Genomic DNA, 16,782 nt, shown 5'->3' with positions numbered 1-16,782 from the left:
GGTGGTTTAAAATCTCGTTTATTCATAAACATGTCCCTCTGGGGTGTGCTCCGCTGGCCGCCCTCTACTTGGCCATGTCAATCAGGCTCTGCAGGGAGGTGGGCACCCAGGTCTTCTCGCCCTGGACGAAGACCACTCCCCGGTCGATGTAGATGACGATGCGGCCGAAGGTGTAGAGCTGCTTCCCTTCGTGCCGCTTCCCGATGACGGGCATGAAGACGATGTTGTGCTCCTCGGCCTTGGTCTCAATGAGGTCCTTAAAGTTCATGGGCACGGAGCTGGCGGCCACGCCAATGCCCCTCTGGGCCATGTTCTCAGCCTCCCGTCGCTCCTGCATGGCCTCATACTGGAAGTCCTTCCTCCGCTCCGTGTGGGTGAGGTAGGCAATGTTCTCCCGCGCTCCGGGCTGCATGTAGGCCCCTGGGAGATACAGAGGGAGGGAGTGAGGAGAGGCGCTCCCACAGGTGCCACCTCTTTAATACCTGCTTGTGACTCGCTCCAGTGCAGCTGCACCTCAAGGACACAAAGCACTAAACAGGTGATGGTGCACCACTGGGGGAAGTTTAGGGAACTACACTGCTCAGTTAGTGCCCATGCTGTGCTGGCGGCCCACATACTAGAAAACAGGAAGGTTGCCACGGACGTTAGCTCGGGATGAATCTTCCTCAGCCAAAAAAAAAGGGGGATCTGAAGATTTATGGCTAACACCTAGTAGCCAGAGAAATAATTATATATTCAACATGAAATGAAACATCCGCAAGGGACTTAGCCTTTCAGGGCTGGAAACCCCAACAGTCATCAGCCACTCGTCTGCTCCTGTCTTGGTTGGTGGAGTTTCATTCCACTTGGCCAAAGGCGGCTTTTAGAACCTTGCAAACATATGGCCTGTCCTAAATAGATTCTTCACTTAGCCACACAGGCCCCTGGCCCTGGAAGAATTGCAAATCAGTCTAGGGAGCTGAAACACAGACGCTGAAGGATAACATAGGACCACAAATGCCCAGTCTAACCGAGGGCAACAGTTCCAGGAGCTGGGGCCAGGGCCAGGGCGGCTGAGGAAGTTTCTAGAGTATGAAAACGGACATGGCCTACTGATGTCCTTGAAGGACCTGGATAGGTGGCCATAGAAGTCTGCTTGCCTCAAACAGTATATAATTATGTAATCCATGAATTCTAACTCTGTGTCCATGTAATAGGTTGAGCAGAGAGTTAGAGGCTCAGGAAGTAGAAATACAGTCCCAGCCGCCGCTCCTCAGCTCTGTGGCCTTGAACGAGTTCCTGGCCTTGTTGAGCTCATCTGTGAAACAAGGTTAGACAAGGGCCTCCAGTGGCCCTTGCTCTGAGAGGTGAGCACACTGCAACACAGGACTAGCTGAGCAGGCTCCCAAAACCCCTGATCTAGGCCGTAATGTACCTACAACTGAGTGGTTTTGGGCACAGATATTAGTGAACAGTCCACAGCCTACTTCTGACACGACAAAGACACCCCCTAGAGAGTGCTACATGCACACAAACAGTAACTTGCTTAATCCCTCTGGGTCTTTTAAGAGGACCCAGAAGTAGGTTCTATTGCTGCTTACAGGTAAAGAAAATGGGGCTAAGAGTGGCTAAGCACCTACGAAGCATCGAACTGTCCACCCCCTCCACGCTGTGAGCTGTCACACTTGAGGGGCACACTCACACTGGCCGAGCAGCCGCACAATGAACCCTGACAGCCCCACAGCACCGTGGCTATCGGGGTGGGCCCTGGGGCAGCCCCACAGAGTGCGAGTCCAGCTTCAGTGGGACCATTCAGCAGAAATGCCCCTCCCAGTCACAGGAGGGCTGGGCGACAGGTGCCAGCTACTTACGCAGCTGACCCCAGTGGGCGAGTCAGCGTCTGCTGGAGCGGAGGGGAGCCGCACCATGGGCAGCCCACAGGTCCTGAGCGCTCTGGCTCTGTGTCATTTACGTGTTCAGAAACGTGCGGCTCAGGGCCAGGACATCCACTCACCCACATTGGAGGACACGGCCCTGTTCATGATGTCAAGTGCTTCGTTAAATTTGTCCTTGACGGACGGGTGTGCCAGCACTTGGTCTGAGAACATGGACTTCCAACCCAGGTACCACTTGGTGATCTCCTCATAATTGGGGCTGTTACTGAGCCAGGAGCACAGCACCTGCCGAAAAGGAATAAATCAGAAACTTGCATGCACGGCGGCAACAAATGAGAGCAGAACTCCCAAAGGGGCTGTCTTGTTTTGGTCCTGGTCCTATAAGCTGGTGCCACTTGTAGGGGATTATGGGGGCTCAACAGTCTGGCACTTAAGAGTCGGGAATTCAGAGTCAGCTCGGTAGCTAAGTGCCGGTGCACGTAAACACTCCAAGCCTTGGCCTCCTGCCTACACAACAGGGATCCCACAGTCCCTACCCTCAGGGTTGTGCTGAAGAGTGGAGATAACGCAAATATAAGTGCTTTACATCAGCATCCAGCATGTGGCGGGAACTTCACAGAATGGTAGTTGCTGTTACTGCTTAACATATTCCTACCCTAGCCTGTAATTTATTTGTTACATAAAGCACTGTCGTCTGCCACTTATCCAAGGACTGAGCACCTGCAGTCAGATCTTAGCAAAAGATTAAGTGAGTTCTCCCATCCCCAGCAAAACCAAGTGTACCTGAAGCCACTTGGGGAAGAAGTGCTTTTCCAGAAGGCCCACGAGGCTGGAGACGGAGATCATCCCTTCCCAGTCGATGACCCAGTAAAAGGCGTCCATGTGCTGCTGGTGGGGGTTGATGACCAGCTCCCCAAGACACATCCCTGGAAGAGAAAGGCAGCCTCTAGAGCAGAGCCACGGGCGCACACGGAGCCGAGGCGGCCCCAGACCCTGTCTGTCTGATCTGCCTCAAAGGTCAATTTCAAGCTTTTGACGTAGTAATTCTTAAAAACTGGTTTTTTCTCTAACCCAGAAATAACTCTTATATATACTTAGAATCAACTATCAGAAATTTCAGAACACCAATGGCTATCCTGTTCCCGGAAGCACAACCAGACCAACTAGGAACCAGAGGCACGATGACACTGAGTCTGACCGTCACCGTGGCCTGTTGGTCACCGCCATGAGCAAGCACAGAAAGGACCCTGGTTATGTTTATGTGCAGCCTCAGTGCACAAACTGGAACCTCGTTCACTGTGAGAATTACTGTGTGGTGAGCTGCTGAGAGCTCAAAGACCGTGTTTTAAGCAGCGTGATCACTACCGCTGGCCACGGAAACCAGGGCACGGAAGCTGCTGGCCTTGGATGCGTTTCCCGTTGCCTCACCCAGCTTGGGCACTATGTTCTTGACCATGAATGCTTCCCAGGAGCCGGGTGTGAAGACCTCCTTCCAGGGCTGCAGGATGAGCTTGGCCGAGGAGTCGCTGGGGTGCCACTTCTGCAGGGCGCTGGACAGCTTGCTGCGGATGGGGGAGTAGAGTGGCTCCAGGCGCGCCTGCATGAGGGGCAGCCACGGGTGGATCCAGGAGTGGATGGGGACCGTGTCCGTCAGTGGGTTCCAGTTCTCCACCTGCAGGAGGAGTGGGGTGGTCACGACACCCTGTGCAGTGAAAGGTGTGGAGGCCACATGCTCTCTTGGCCAAGGTCCACTTCCTTGGCACAGGTGTGGGAGACACCTTAGTACAAAGAGGCTGCCACAGTGCTCTGTAGGCATTTTGCACTACATTTCCCCAAAACAGAGACACTGACCAACAAACATACCCATGAAATTGTGTTAAATCTCAGAAATGGCACAATTCTAATTTTATTAAAGAAAGCAAGAAAATGAACTCCCTATTAAGGGAAGCTTTGGGGGGAAAATGCTGAGAAAAGGCTGGAGTTAACGTTACAGGACAGTACCTGTGTTGACAAATTGTCAGCTGCAGGTGTTTTAACAGCACTGAGTCCACGAAGAGAAGTGCTGAACAAGCCCCCAAGGTTACTGATGACAGCTGTTGCCCCAACGCTGGGCCCTACCTCCTTCTGCAGCTTGGGGAAGATGAGCTGGTCCAGGATGTTATCTAGGATCCACACGGGGATAATGTGCACCCAGCTATCCAAAAAGTCCACCATTGGGTCACAGTTCCTTGGTTGCCACTGGGTGACAATGTTTCGAACGAAAGGCATCCAGACTTCCCAAATGAGCCTGTGAGAGAAAGCAGAGGGCAGGGGGCTGCTGCACGGATTGGTCTCCAAGTCACCCAAGTACCCACTGGCCTGACTGCACCTGTACCCGCCTGCCTGGCAGGGTTCCCACGAGCCACACATGCTCACGGTCCCCAGCACAAGGGCCCCCTCCCCAGGCATTGCATGCTTTCCCGGCTAGAATTCCCTCTGCACAGCCAACGCCTCTCATGGGTCACAGCTTGAACGCCACCTCCTCTGACAGCTCCGCTCCATTAGACAGATGCGCGTCCTTGTTATCCTCTGGCCCCGCCCAGTCTGCACCCTGGGTTTGTGTGTCCGCTTCCTCCTCCTTTCCCTCCTATGTGCCTTTCCACTTACTGTAGACAGAGGCTGCCTGCTTCTCTCCCAGGACAAGCCCAGCACCCGGCACATGCACCACACTCCACAGACACCTGACAAGCGTCTGGTGAATGAACACATGGACTGAAAGCCTAGAGCAGTGTCAGCCTGTAGCAGAGCGCCATGAAAGGCGAGTCCCCTACCTTCCCCCCCAGTACCCTGCCCCGCGCCGAGCACCTGTGAAAGGCGTCCGCCGAGAGGTCCTGCCCGCCGTGCGACAGGAGCTGGTCATTCTCCAGGAGGCTCTTCCACTTGGAGATGATCTCGGTGCCGTAAGTACAGTCCTGAGGAGAAGCAGAGCTGCTGAGAGGCCGCGGGGCAACGGCCCTCCTGCCCTCTGGACCATCACTTAGAGCCAAGGCACGGCCCAAACCAGAGGCTCGTTTCCCCAACAACTCACTTTGAGGGGGTCCCACTCCTTGAAGTACTCCTTCATGAGTGGGTAGACGATGGCCACGGCGAGGTCCACGCGGTCGGACATGCGGTACTCCTCGTAGTACTTGTCCTGCAGGGTCTCAAAGACGCGGGCGCACTCGTCCAGGGTGAGGGGGTCGCTGCAGTTGGGCTGCATGCGCCGCTCGCACTCCTCCACCATCTCCAGGACCTTGCTGAGGTTGGAGATGAGCCGCTCCTCGTGGTCCAGGACCTCCGACATCTTCTCCAGCTCGTGGGAGAGGTTCACCACCATGTCCCGCTCGTACTGCAGCTGCCGGTCGTTCTGGATGATCTCCTGCTCCGTGAGGTCGATGAGCAGCTGCAGGTTGTGCTCCAGCTCGGGCAGCGCGAAGCCCGGGGCCTTGGCCTCCTTGCCGGGCTGCGGTGGCTGCGGCGACTGCAGCGGCAGCCCGTCGTCGGGGACGCTGTGCTTGTGGCTGATCTGGCTGTAGCTGTAGTACACCTTCTGCTCGCGGCCCGTCATGTCTATGACCTGGGAGAAGGCGGCAGGGGGCACGCGGGTTAGCGCTCACACAGCTGCCCTCAGCAACAAACGGCCAAGGCCGGGGACGGCTGGGTGCTGGTGGCGATGTGTGAGAAGCACCCCGTCCAGCAGAACTAGAGAGGGCAGTCTCTCAAAGTGGGGTCCATGCTGCGCTAGCCCAGAGGGCACTCAAGGACAAATGATCAGGGCACCGGGCAGCCCTAGACAGGATCCCTCTGGACAAGCCACACGGAGGAGCCCTGTCAGGAAGGCTGATGAAATTCGAATACAGGCTGTTTAGCTGAGAGGAAAATCTATTTTCATGGAAAAGCAGAGGCCGTACCAATCAAAGCAGGTAATAAACTACCTATACAATCAAAATACCACATTTCAGTAAAAACCACGCATATTTAGGCAAAGAAAAAGCTGGAAGGATGTACTTCAAGGTGTGAAAACTGCTAGTCTTTGGGAAGGAAAGAAAATAATAGTTTTAATGTTTCTGCCTCTGTATTTCCTAATCTTCTAAAATGTATGACTCAGTGCTCTGTAATAATGGTTTTTTAATTTAAAAACAAAATGAAACATAAAAAAAACCAGTTGCTAGACAAAGACAACCTAGGAAATGAGCTAATTCCAACATTTTAAGAAAAGTGAGGGAATGAGAATATGGAACTAAGCTCTGAAACAGACTTTTGTGTCATCGCTTCAGATAAGAGTGGGATCCAGGAACCCCATCACTAGACTCACCTGGGAGAACCAGCATGGAGTCCTCGGGCCCAGCCTCGACCGACTCGGAAGTCTGGCTGGGGCCTGGACACCCGCATTCTTACCAGCACCCCCCGCCCCGCCAGGTGATCTCAGCACCAAGCCCTGACGTCTGAGAGCCCCGCTCCACAGTGAGCTCTGTGACACACTCTCCTACAGCGGACTACAACAGCCGGCCGTCGCCATGTTCTCTGGCTGCGTGTGAGAGTCACGGAAAACCTCAGGCTCGAGAGCACCTAACGGGCTGAAGTCTAATCTCTAAACAAAGCAGACGCTCCCTGCGGGTCTGCCCCGGGGACTCTCTCCTGCCGCCCTGGTCAGTGTGAGTGTGCCCTTCCCAGGCCTAAGAGCCTTTCATGCCTTCCTATCATTTACCCTGGGGACTGTACTTCCTTAAAAACGTCTGAAACAAAGACAAGGCGTAATATACAAACTGGCCTGCCACAAACCCAAACCAAACCAGGAGAAAGAGGGCTGGCAACAGGCGGGGCCAAGTCGCAGCACGGCCACCCTCGGGGATTACGCACTCACTAAAAACCACGCTCACCTGGAGTTTTTATAACAGGCATGTTCTTAAATTCACGGACTGTAAGCTCCAGAAAGCGGGGGACACTGTTTATCACTACGGGGTCACGAAGAGTACCTGGCACACTGAGCACGTGAACATGTGAATGGGGACATGCTGCTACCCAGTGAGAAAAGCAAGATAAAACAGAAAGCAAGCCTAGACAGAAGGGACCCTGAGAACCTTAGAGAACATTCAGTGATGGCCTCTGGGGTGCGGGATTACGTTTCGTGTGTTTTCCAACACCCCCTCCCGGGCCAGGGTCCAGAAGCCCCCGTACCTTGACCTGAGAAAGCTCCTTCTGGGGGGCGGTGAGCTTCTTGCTAACCCGGCCCTTGGCCTTCAGCTCTTCCACGGTCTTGTAAGAGTATTTGGGCTTCTTCTTGCTTCCGCTGGGGTCTTTCCTCCACTGGCTCAGCTCCTTCTGAAACTCCTGAGCCAGAGGGATGCAGTCAGTTCCAACGAGAGAGGTCCGCTTTTTACACCAGGTGGGGCCACTGAGACCAGTCACAGACACGCCCTAGCTGCTGTCTTAGAGTTGCACACAGTCCTGTGCTAAGGACTGTGCCTGCGTGACACTAAAACCATCTCCTGATATCCCTGACCCCATCCACCCTCTTACAAACAACCAGGTGCAGAAGGCGCGGTCGCGGACTGAGGAGGGAACACAAGGGAGAGGCAGCATTTACTGAGCATCTACCATGGCAGGCACTATGCTACTTTTAAATCTATCTCATGTAAAACTTAGAAACACAACATAAGGATTTTTTTAAGTACACAAAGCCCTGGTTCTAAGTTAAAATGGAGGTAAAGAAGCAAGCCCCTAAGTTTCAAGGCAGATATCTTTTGTAATCAGGGTTTGCAAAACTTCTCTGCATGAAGACCTAAGTAAACGAGGAAAGTGCTGGTCTGAGGGTAGCAGAGTGCAGCCCACAGAAGTGGGCTCCCCGCCTGTCATTTTGTTCATCTCACACTGGTTTAAAACTTGTAATTTTCTCTCAAAAAAAGTCTGGACTTCTACTTTGGGAAAATCAGACGATCAGGCCACACTGAGCCCACCTTCTCCAGGGACAGTCCCCTAGAGCTTAACAGAGAGTGCCCCTTTGCAGGGGCTCTGCCCTCGCCCGCCTGCCTCAGGCCCCGCCGCGCCTCACTGCCCACAGCTGGCTCCCCCCCTCACTTCTGCTGCAAGCCTGGCACCTGCTGCCTCCTAAGTGTGCGAGCCCCTGGCTCAGAGCCGTCAGTGCCACCTTACGCAAGGTCTCCTTCCTCAGGAAGGGAGAGGGTCAGTGACAAGGTGGCAACACGTGTCTCTGCAGCTGCCCGCTTTCCCTTGTCAATGCAAAGGGAAGAAAGTACTTCCATCCCAAGAGCTGGTCCTCTACCACGGCAGCAAAGCCACACCCCTGACAGCAGGTGGCTCCCTGCTGCACTCAGATGAGACCCCAGCCCCCAACATGGCCTTCAGGGCCCAGGGGTGTGGCCCGCCCTTCTCTCAGTGCACTTCCTTCCCCTCCCTGCTTGGTGGGCTTCCATCCTGCCACAACGCTTCCTCTATGGTCTCTTCACCGTCAAGCTCGGAGCTTCTCTCAGTGGCCTCTTGACTCGCCCTACGGCTGGCGCCTTCTCCCCTGCCAGGTGTCAACGGCAATGTCCCCTTCCCTAAGAGGTCTTCCCTGACCACCCTATCTATTAAAGTAGGCCACCCTCCCTCCCACACCCCCCCCCACTTATTTCCTTCTGGGCACTTCCTAGTACTTATTGCTCTCTCTGACACACCGTAGCTGCTTGTTTTCTGTCTCTCTATCCCCCGGGCTCTAAGCCCATTCATCCTGGTACACCCAGCCTCCAGCACAGCACCTGCCCAGAGGTGTGCAATGACCACCCACAGATTCACAGGATACAAATGAATGAGCAAATGAACAAACGCGCGAACAGCAATCTGAAATGGCACAGCCACCGCCCCCATCTCCTGACCCCTGCTTACCTCCTCGGCCTCCTCCTCTGAGTCGACCACGGGGAAGTCCTGCAGGGCCTGAGGGGTGCGCTCGGAGCCGTAGGCCCCCACAGCGCCTTTGCCCTTTCTCTGCTTGGCTTCGATCGGGTTGATGATACCTGACAAATTCCGGCAAAGGGAGAGAAGAGGGACTTTAGATCACAGCAGTTCCTGTCTCTGGATAAGCCCCCAGTGAAGTCACTTCCGTGGTCCTTACACACAGAGCCCTACCCAGGAAGGAGAGCCTTCCTGCCCTCAGAACACTGTTCAGGCCCGTGGGATTTGGAAATTCCGGCATTTCTGTGGCCACAGAACACTTTGACATTGGGTTATTTATGCCCTACGTACGGATTTCCATTTCCACCTGGCCTCTTTCTTTTAGTGGACCAGAAGAAAAGAGAACAACGTGTGTATAACTGGGAACTCTGGCGTACCAGATTCTCCCCTTCGCGCATCTGGAAGCCTCCAATAAGGAAGGGCGGTCATTCAGATACTCTCTCTTCTGACGGAAGTGAGGAGAAGCTGCAATTTCCTGAGACTCCAGCTATCCTACTTAGCAGTTCACATCCTCTCCCTGGTTAATAACATGTTTAAGCCTTGGAAATAAATATGCTTTTCTCACAAGAGTTTACAAACAGGACAACGATGTTTCAGAGAAGAGTCCCTCCCACCTCAAACTTCCCACCCCCACCCGCTTCCAGTTAGTCCTGGTGAAATCTCAAATTAGAACGGCCCCCTCACTCTCATTCCAGCTCACCATTCGAGCTTCACTCGAGTTCATGGGCTTTTGTACAGCCGATGTTTTCAACACATAACCTGCATTTAACTTTAACAATTACTTAGGGAGTGGAATCTGACTTGGAGAGAATACGATCGTTTATATCCAGTTGGCGACTGCTCAGGGGCAAGGTCAAGGAGAGGGAAAAGAAGCTCCTGCAGGAGGGATCCAAGCGCTTGGTTTGAGTGGCTTTGGTATCGAGGCGATAAGGACGTGTGAGAGGAGCTGTGTCCTGACAGGGCCAGGGGTGAGGACAAGAGGAGACAGCACTGCTGAGCAAAGACAGAGCTAACCAATGCAGGATCTGCTCAGCCAATTTCACAGCTACACGTCTCTAGCTATTAAAAAAGCTATAGACATGGAGCAGGCCTGGTGGCGTAGGGGTTAAGCTCGCATGCTCTGCTTTAGCAGCCCGGGGTTCACAGGTTCAGATCCTGGGCACGGACCTACCCACCGCTCATCAAGCCATGCTGTGGCAGCATCCCACATAAAATGGAGGAAGTTGGCACAGCTGTTAGCTCAGGGACAATCTTCCTCACAAAAAAAGAAAAAGTTTTATTGATACTCCTGAAGGACAAATAACTGTATTTGCAAAGCTGAAACCCTTGTGAGCAGGGACTGCAAACTCATATGCCTTCAGGGCCCAGGAAAATTCACATCAACAAGTGAAGTGGGTTGTGGTGAACGACAACGGAGTGGCAGAGCCTGCTCCCAAGAGAAGGCCATGGGCACTGACCCAGAGCAGCGAGGATTCAGAGAAACCAATTACTGCCAGGCAAAATCTAAAATTTCAAGTGAAACTGGCTGATTTCTAAACGCTGCCAACAAATCCAGTTTTTTTACAAACACTGCACAGGTCAAAAAGAAGCCTGTCTCAGCCTGTCAGTTTGCAGCCTGTTTGGCCCCTAACCCTTTTCCTCCTGCTGAAACAAGTATTTCATGAGTGGGACAGAGCAAGGGAGCTGAGAAGCACAACTGTCTGGTGACAGGAGACCGGCTGGGAGTGAAAGTACTTCTGAAAGAGAAAGGCAGACCCCTCCCCAAACTGCTCTGCCTCGCTCCGCCCGCGCCCCCCCACCCGTGCACCACAGGGCGAGGGCCCCACACCTTGAGCATTCTTCCCGAGGCCCCTCCCGGGGACATAGCCCATCTTCTGGAGAAGCTTGTGTCCAATTCCTTTTGTGTGTCTCTCCCAGCTGCCAAAATCCATGAAAGACTTGGTTCCGCCAGCAAAGCCTTTCTGGCTGGGTTTAAAATTCCCTCCCTGAAAAGACGAAAAATCAAAGCTTAACTGATGGAAAAAGAAAGAGAAGAAAAACCTACGAAAGCAAGCTTAGCTGATGGGAAAATGGCCTGGCAAGTCACAGAGCATTTAGGAAAATGTCATAGGAACCAAAAATATACCTGTGATGTGTGTTAGGAAAGAAAAGAGACTGCGCTGCCTACGTCGCACTCGCAGAAACCCGCCACCACAAGGAGAAACCCACACGACTGCCTCTGCCCGAGAGCCCAGCTTGCTAGGAGATGCTTGGGCCACACAATTGTGTGATAAAGATGTTACCGTTTTTAACTTCTTGGGTCCGTAATCCTTAGGAAAGTCATCCTGCTTAACAGGCTTCTCTTCATCATCGGAATCTTCCAGCTCCGCCTCCTCTGCTGCCCCCTTCTTGAGCCCTGCACTGATGAAGTTGACTGGCGCTGAGTAGTCACGGGCCCTGCAGGCAAACCATGACACCCCAGAGGGTCTGTAAAGAACTCCGCTGCGGCCATCCCTTGTAGAAACGCTGCCGCCAGAGAATTCCTTAGAGTGGACCCCGGGATCCATTTTAAAGAGCAACAGATTTACTTCTATCCAAAGGCCCACATCTGGCTTCCTTTAGTCACATTTAACATCCCTACCTGCTGTGCTGAAGTCAACTCTATGGTTGAAAAGTTATCAATATCAATGCAGAGTTGATTAAAACTTCAAAATATCATGTGATAATCCAACTTTCCTTTTACATTTTTTCATTAACTTTAAAAAGCATTTGCTTGGGACACTATTTTAGGTAAAAAAATCAAAGAAATTCTGATAGATAAAAATCATAACTAAAATACATTAGAAGAGACTATATGAATGGAAAGTACATTAACAATTATATCAAGCAAACTCTTAGGAAAGTTCATGTCCATTGAATTTATTTGAATATGAAAACTAAACTAAAATACCTAAGAAATTAACTCCATGAGATGGAAAGCACTGATCTGAGTCCTGGCTGCCTCAAGAACAGCACTTACAGTGTCATTAACCTCAGTTCCCTTTTGTGTAAACAAAGCTGGTATGTTTGTACTGGGGCTAAAGGAACATACAGAAAAGATTCCAATGAAAAACCCTGAGAATACTGCAAAATAAGGAAAGGTTTTTTTAAAATGACCAACCTAGTAATTAAATATCCCCTTGGCAGCAATAGAATTCAGAGTATTTTTCCCTAAAAGACACAATGTAACTTAGTGGTTAAGAGCTCAAACTCGAGTCAGACAGGCCCAGATGCTCCTAACCTAGCTATGTGACCTTTGGCCTCAGTTTCTTAATCTATAAGATGGCATAACAATGGTACCTTTCTCATGGTAAATGAGACCAGGCAGGTGAAGAACCCAGAACAGGAAAGCAGCCAATAGATGCTGGCTCTCATAATCTTATGATTATGCAATTCTCGACCTCTGATCTATTTAACATCCACTTTTAGATTTCCTTCCTGAATGAGAAGGGGTTGAACTGATCTCTATACTCTTTCTCCCCAGCCTCCTTTGTGAAAAAGGCAACGTCACAGTAGGCTGGAGCCTACAGGGCACAGATGGGGACAGGGAGACAAACTCAAGCCTGCTACACGCTGGCTGAGCGAGTTGTGGCCCACGCACAGGTGACCCCACACTGAGGGGGAGACGTGCAGCCTGAACCCTCATCTCCCTGCCGCCATGTCAGCCGGGTCTCCCCGCCCTGAGGGATCACTGCCTCCCCACAGAGCTCCCTCTTCCACGGTGGCTCCAGGCCAACTCTGCACACCAGCAAAGGGTCTTCTCCAGACGCAGCCCGCCCCACGTCACACCCTGCCTACCACAGACCCTCGGGCCTCCTCGAACTACGCTCCCCTCCCTCTCTCCACTCCGTAGCCTCATGGATACCTGGACACCCCGTTGCCTCCCACCGAGGGCCTTTGCTTACCGGCGCCTCTCCTACCACCCTGGTTACCTTCTTTCGTGTCAGCTCAAGGGTCGCTTCTCCAGAGAAATGTTCCCCAAATAGGGCAAGCACCCTAAAATGTGCTCCCCGGCAGGTCCTAAATCACAGTGACAGACCTCCCTTGTGTGAGTGGTTGATTAACACCTGTCTCCATCCACTGGAGTCTGGGCTCTTGAAAGGCAAAGACTGGGTCTACAGCACAAGGTCTAACAGACGTAAGCAGGCAATAAATACGAAGTGACAACTAACGAGGGGGAGCAACAGTCTAGCCTACAGAGGAAACGGGACCTCCCTAGCTGAGGGCGTAGCTCAGGGACTCCGGAAGGCCAGGAGAGAAGTATATTGAGCAGGGTATTTCCCCACACTCCCTCTCTATCTTCTCTCCCTTCCGTAAAGCAAAGGGAAGCGGCCCCACGCCGGCCAGTACCGTTTGCCTCCAAAGCTGGGCCTCTCTTCATCCGAGTCTCGCTCTGCCCACACTCCGTAGGTGGCCTCTTCCTTGGTCTGCCAGTGGCGCTGCCGGTTGGGGTTGAATTCATTCTGGAGATCCCAGTCGGTGATCTCGAAGTTCTCCCGCTCGTCGTCGTCATCATCCATGCGGCCTTCCCCGTCCCGGTACAAGTGGGACAGCGACATGGCCAGTCACTAAAGGAAGGGATAAAAAAGATGCAGTCTGTGCCCTGTGAGTCCCTTCTCCTTGCTGCCTGCAAAACTCCCTCCAAACGGAAAGCCCATTAAAACCACTGTTACAACTCAATAAGGCAGACATTAAAAACATATTTTAGAAAACAATCGGTACTAAAACAGGAAGAACAAAAGACTAGTCCCAACAGTCTAGGTGATTCTGAAGCATGATTCCCTTGTCCTAGTCAATGTCATAAAACATCACACACGCTCACATGGACACAAACCACATAAAAATAACTAACTATGTTTATATACTATTGCCTCAGAAATTGGGGGGACATCTTCCTGGACCCCAGGTTTTATTGTCTTTTTCCATTGTTCAGGAAAGAGTTACACTGGACCCCTGGCAGTCCCAGGAGAGTGCTATTCTAGAACATGCTTTCTGAAATACATTACTTGATGATGAAACCCTAAGACTTAGTTTTCCTCTCCAAACACAAAACTCTTCTGATGAGCTGGCAAGCAGTCTTAATTATGAACACTCCCTCAACAGTCAGACATCCACGGATTGGACAGAGAAGGCAACTCTCTCTAAGTGGGCGATGGGATTCAGCTCTCTCTTTCTTAAATGGACTAACTACTATACCAACCTTTGAGAATGCCTGTAAGACAGATTCAGTGAGACGGTGCTTAGAAAACACTTAGCTCAGAATAAGAGCTCAGGGAACAACAGCTGTTACTGGAGTCTCATGATTAGGATCAGCATCATCACTATTATTGGATTACGGAGTGAACCTAGCAAAGTGGTTTTCACAATCAGGTACTAAAATCACAGCCTGAGTTCAAATCCCAACTCTACCAGGTACTCAATGTATGAGTACTCAATACACACGAGGTGCCAAGCATGGGGCACTACCCGGAAATACATTCAATATGTGACACTGACGGGTCTACCGGTTGCTGCAAGCACCCTTCAGGAACAGGTAGCTTGCTACTTCCACAGGCGGTGGCAAACTCCGGTCAGCTCTGTTAGAAAGTCGTCCCCGCTTATGTTACTCAGGGGTGCACTGGTGGGGTGCTGTGGGACCCACACTCCCCCAAGAGTGCAGAGGAGGGAAATGTCCTGGGCGGGGGGGGGGGGGGGGGGGGGGGGTCCCGGGTACATGGGAGTCAGCAATGCCGCTGCCTCCTTGGGCACAGGGCCTGGCAGTAATTGCAGAGTTCTCACGAGTTAGAGAGCCCTCGGTAGATGCTCAGCACTGGCTGGACGCTTCATCAAGACACTTCCACGAGGTAGGTCCCATGAGCGTTTCCCTATGGGCTTCAGATAAGAAACACGAGCCCAGCGAGGTTACACAGCTTATCCTAGGTCCTCCGCGGGCAGGCCTCGACACCAGGTGGGCCCGAGGCCCCGGCTCGGCGTCTCCACTCTGTCGTGCACGCCTCGCGGTGGAGGCCCGGTTCCCCACTCGACCCAGGCCCCGACTTCCGGCGACCCCGAGCCGCCCGGCCTCCCGCGGCCTCGGCAGAGCCGTCTGCCGTGGAAGCCGCACGGCGAGACCGAGGCCGCCTTCGCCCAGCCCTCGCCCCGACTCCCACCGGCGCGCGTCTCCCGAGCCCCCTCCCACCCCGCGGCCCGCTCGCCTGTCCCGGGCCCCGTACGGAACACAGTATCCCACTCCGCGCGAGGAGTCCGCCGCTCCGGCAGCCGCACCCCGGAAGTGTCTAGACCGGCGCGCCGGAAATGACGTTGCTAGACGGCAGAAGTGGCGCCCTAGTTGCCATGGCAGCAACGGAAGGCTTCAGTGGGTCTGGCTCTACGGCGGCCGCGCTGCGGTGCTAGAAAGGAGACGGGGACGTTCAGGGTCCCCACTGCCTGGGGGCTGGCTTCCCAGCCACGTCGGCCTCCCTGCCGCGCCCGCTTCGTAGAGACGCCCAGCCTGTAACGACTGGTGGACGTCACCGAGCCGTCTTGGCCTAAGGACACTCCTCTGCCAGCCTGAGATTCTAAATCTGTAAAATGGGCATATAGGACTAGCTCATGGACGGTTGTGGGGAGTAGGGTGAGACAGTAGGGGGCGGAAGACGGCATTCCGCTGGGAATAATGCAGCTCAGGACTGTCTCCAGTATCTTGGGGGCTCTCAGTAGAAGCATCATCGTGGGCTCAGAGCAATTGCCTTATATAGGAGTCTGAGGGAGTGAAGAAATGAATGAGGAATCTCTAGGAGTCCCAAGTATTTCCCCCAGGAAATCTGTCCGTTCTCTTCCTTTCCGACTGCTTGGTAAATAAATTCGTCCACTCACTGACTAATAAAAATGTACTGAGTGTCTGCACTGTGCTAGGCTCAGGGGATACAATGAAGAAAGCAAGCACCGGCCCTCCTGGGGAATCTGTGGGCACACAGGCTCTGGAGTTCCAGTCGCCGCTCTGCCACTTACCAGCTGTGGGCCTTGGGCGAGTCAGTACATCTCCCTAAGCCTCATTCTCTCTTCCGCAAAATGGTTGAAGATCCAATGACATAAAGTATGTAAGCAATTAAAACTGCCTGGTACCCAGTAGGTGTTTGGGAAGTGTTAGCTGTTTGCTTATGTTCTCTCTCTTCTCTCTCTCCTCTGAGGGATGAAAAAATCCAAGAGGCAATTGTTGGCATGTACAAGGAGCTCTGGCCTTGGAGTCAAAAGATTTAGGTCTAACTTCACACGGTTGGTATTAATTAAATGGGAACCTACATGAAGCCAATTAAATGTCAGCTTCTTGGGAATGGGGATAGTGACTTAATGGTCTCTCTATCCCCAGTGACATGTAGTGTCACTGTGCCTGACACAAAGTATGTACTTAGGAAAGAAATTAGTGAGGTTTTAATACAGGAGAAGGCCAGGAAAAGAGTCTAAGAGACTAAACGGTCCACTAGGGAGCAGAGTGAGAGAAACAGATGAGATAAACCGTTTTGAGTCTGGGCCTGAAAATGTATGCGCCTCTGTTTATAGCCCAAAGCCAAAAATAGAAGTAAGCTTGGCTTCTTGGTAGCTATGTCTGTAGCTTCACAGCAGAGCTTATGGAGCTGAAGTTACTTTGATCATGAGGGACGGATGGGTTTGCTTCACCAAATGGACCCCACGATGTGGCTCCTGGAGAAGAGAAGTCGTGGACTGTTGCGGCATCATTAAGATGCAGGCTCTGAACAAGTGATCAGAGCGCACATCCTCAAGAATGGAAGGAATGGAAATCACGTACCACGTGACAGGATGCCCTGAGAAGGTCACAGCATCACTCTTGTGATAATCCTACCAAAGATGCATAGCCTGAATGGAATCAGGAGGATACGTAAGACAAAGAATGTCCCAAATAAAGGGACATTCTCCAAAAATC

At 52.5% G+C, this 16,782-nt stretch overlaps 1 protein-coding gene across 9 annotated transcripts; it reads right to left on the bottom strand.

Moving 5' to 3' along the window:
- Nucleotide 1: 1 nt before the first annotated feature.
- Nucleotides 2-15,191, bottom strand: TFIP11 (tuftelin interacting protein 11). Of its 9 annotated transcripts, XM_070626945.1 has the most exons (14): nucleotides 14,587-15,134; nucleotides 14,062-14,352; nucleotides 13,212-13,429; nucleotides 11,126-11,279; nucleotides 10,672-10,828; nucleotides 8,778-8,905; nucleotides 7,071-7,223; nucleotides 4,942-5,469; nucleotides 4,719-4,825; nucleotides 3,993-4,161; nucleotides 3,303-3,546; nucleotides 2,658-2,800; nucleotides 1,994-2,159; nucleotides 2-420 (listed from the first exon to the last, which is right to left on the bottom strand). In XM_070626945.1, the coding sequence occupies exons 3-14, from the start codon at nucleotides 13,418-13,420 to the stop codon at nucleotides 65-67; spliced, it is 2,514 nt and encodes an 837-aa protein (XP_070483046.1). In that variant the 5' UTR covers nucleotides 13,421-13,429; nucleotides 14,062-14,352; nucleotides 14,587-15,134; the 3' UTR covers nucleotides 2-64. The 9 variants fall into 9 exon arrangements, with proteins under 9 accessions (XP_070483046.1, XP_008516978.2, XP_008516977.2 ...); XM_008518756.2 differs by lacking the exon at nucleotides 14,062-14,352 and having other exon boundaries at nucleotides 15,040-15,191; XM_008518755.2 differs by lacking the exon at nucleotides 14,062-14,352 and having other exon boundaries at nucleotides 15,056-15,160.
- Nucleotides 15,192-16,782: the final 1,591 nt, after the last annotated feature.

The sequence above is a fragment of the Equus przewalskii genome, chromosome 7, assembly GCF_037783145.1.
Source record: "Equus przewalskii isolate Varuska chromosome 7, EquPr2, whole genome shotgun sequence".
NCBI lineage: Eukaryota > Metazoa > Chordata > Mammalia > Perissodactyla > Equidae > Equus > Equus przewalskii.
Note: the sequence above shows the minus strand (reverse complement) of the source record. Positions and strands in the feature narration are given on the sequence as shown.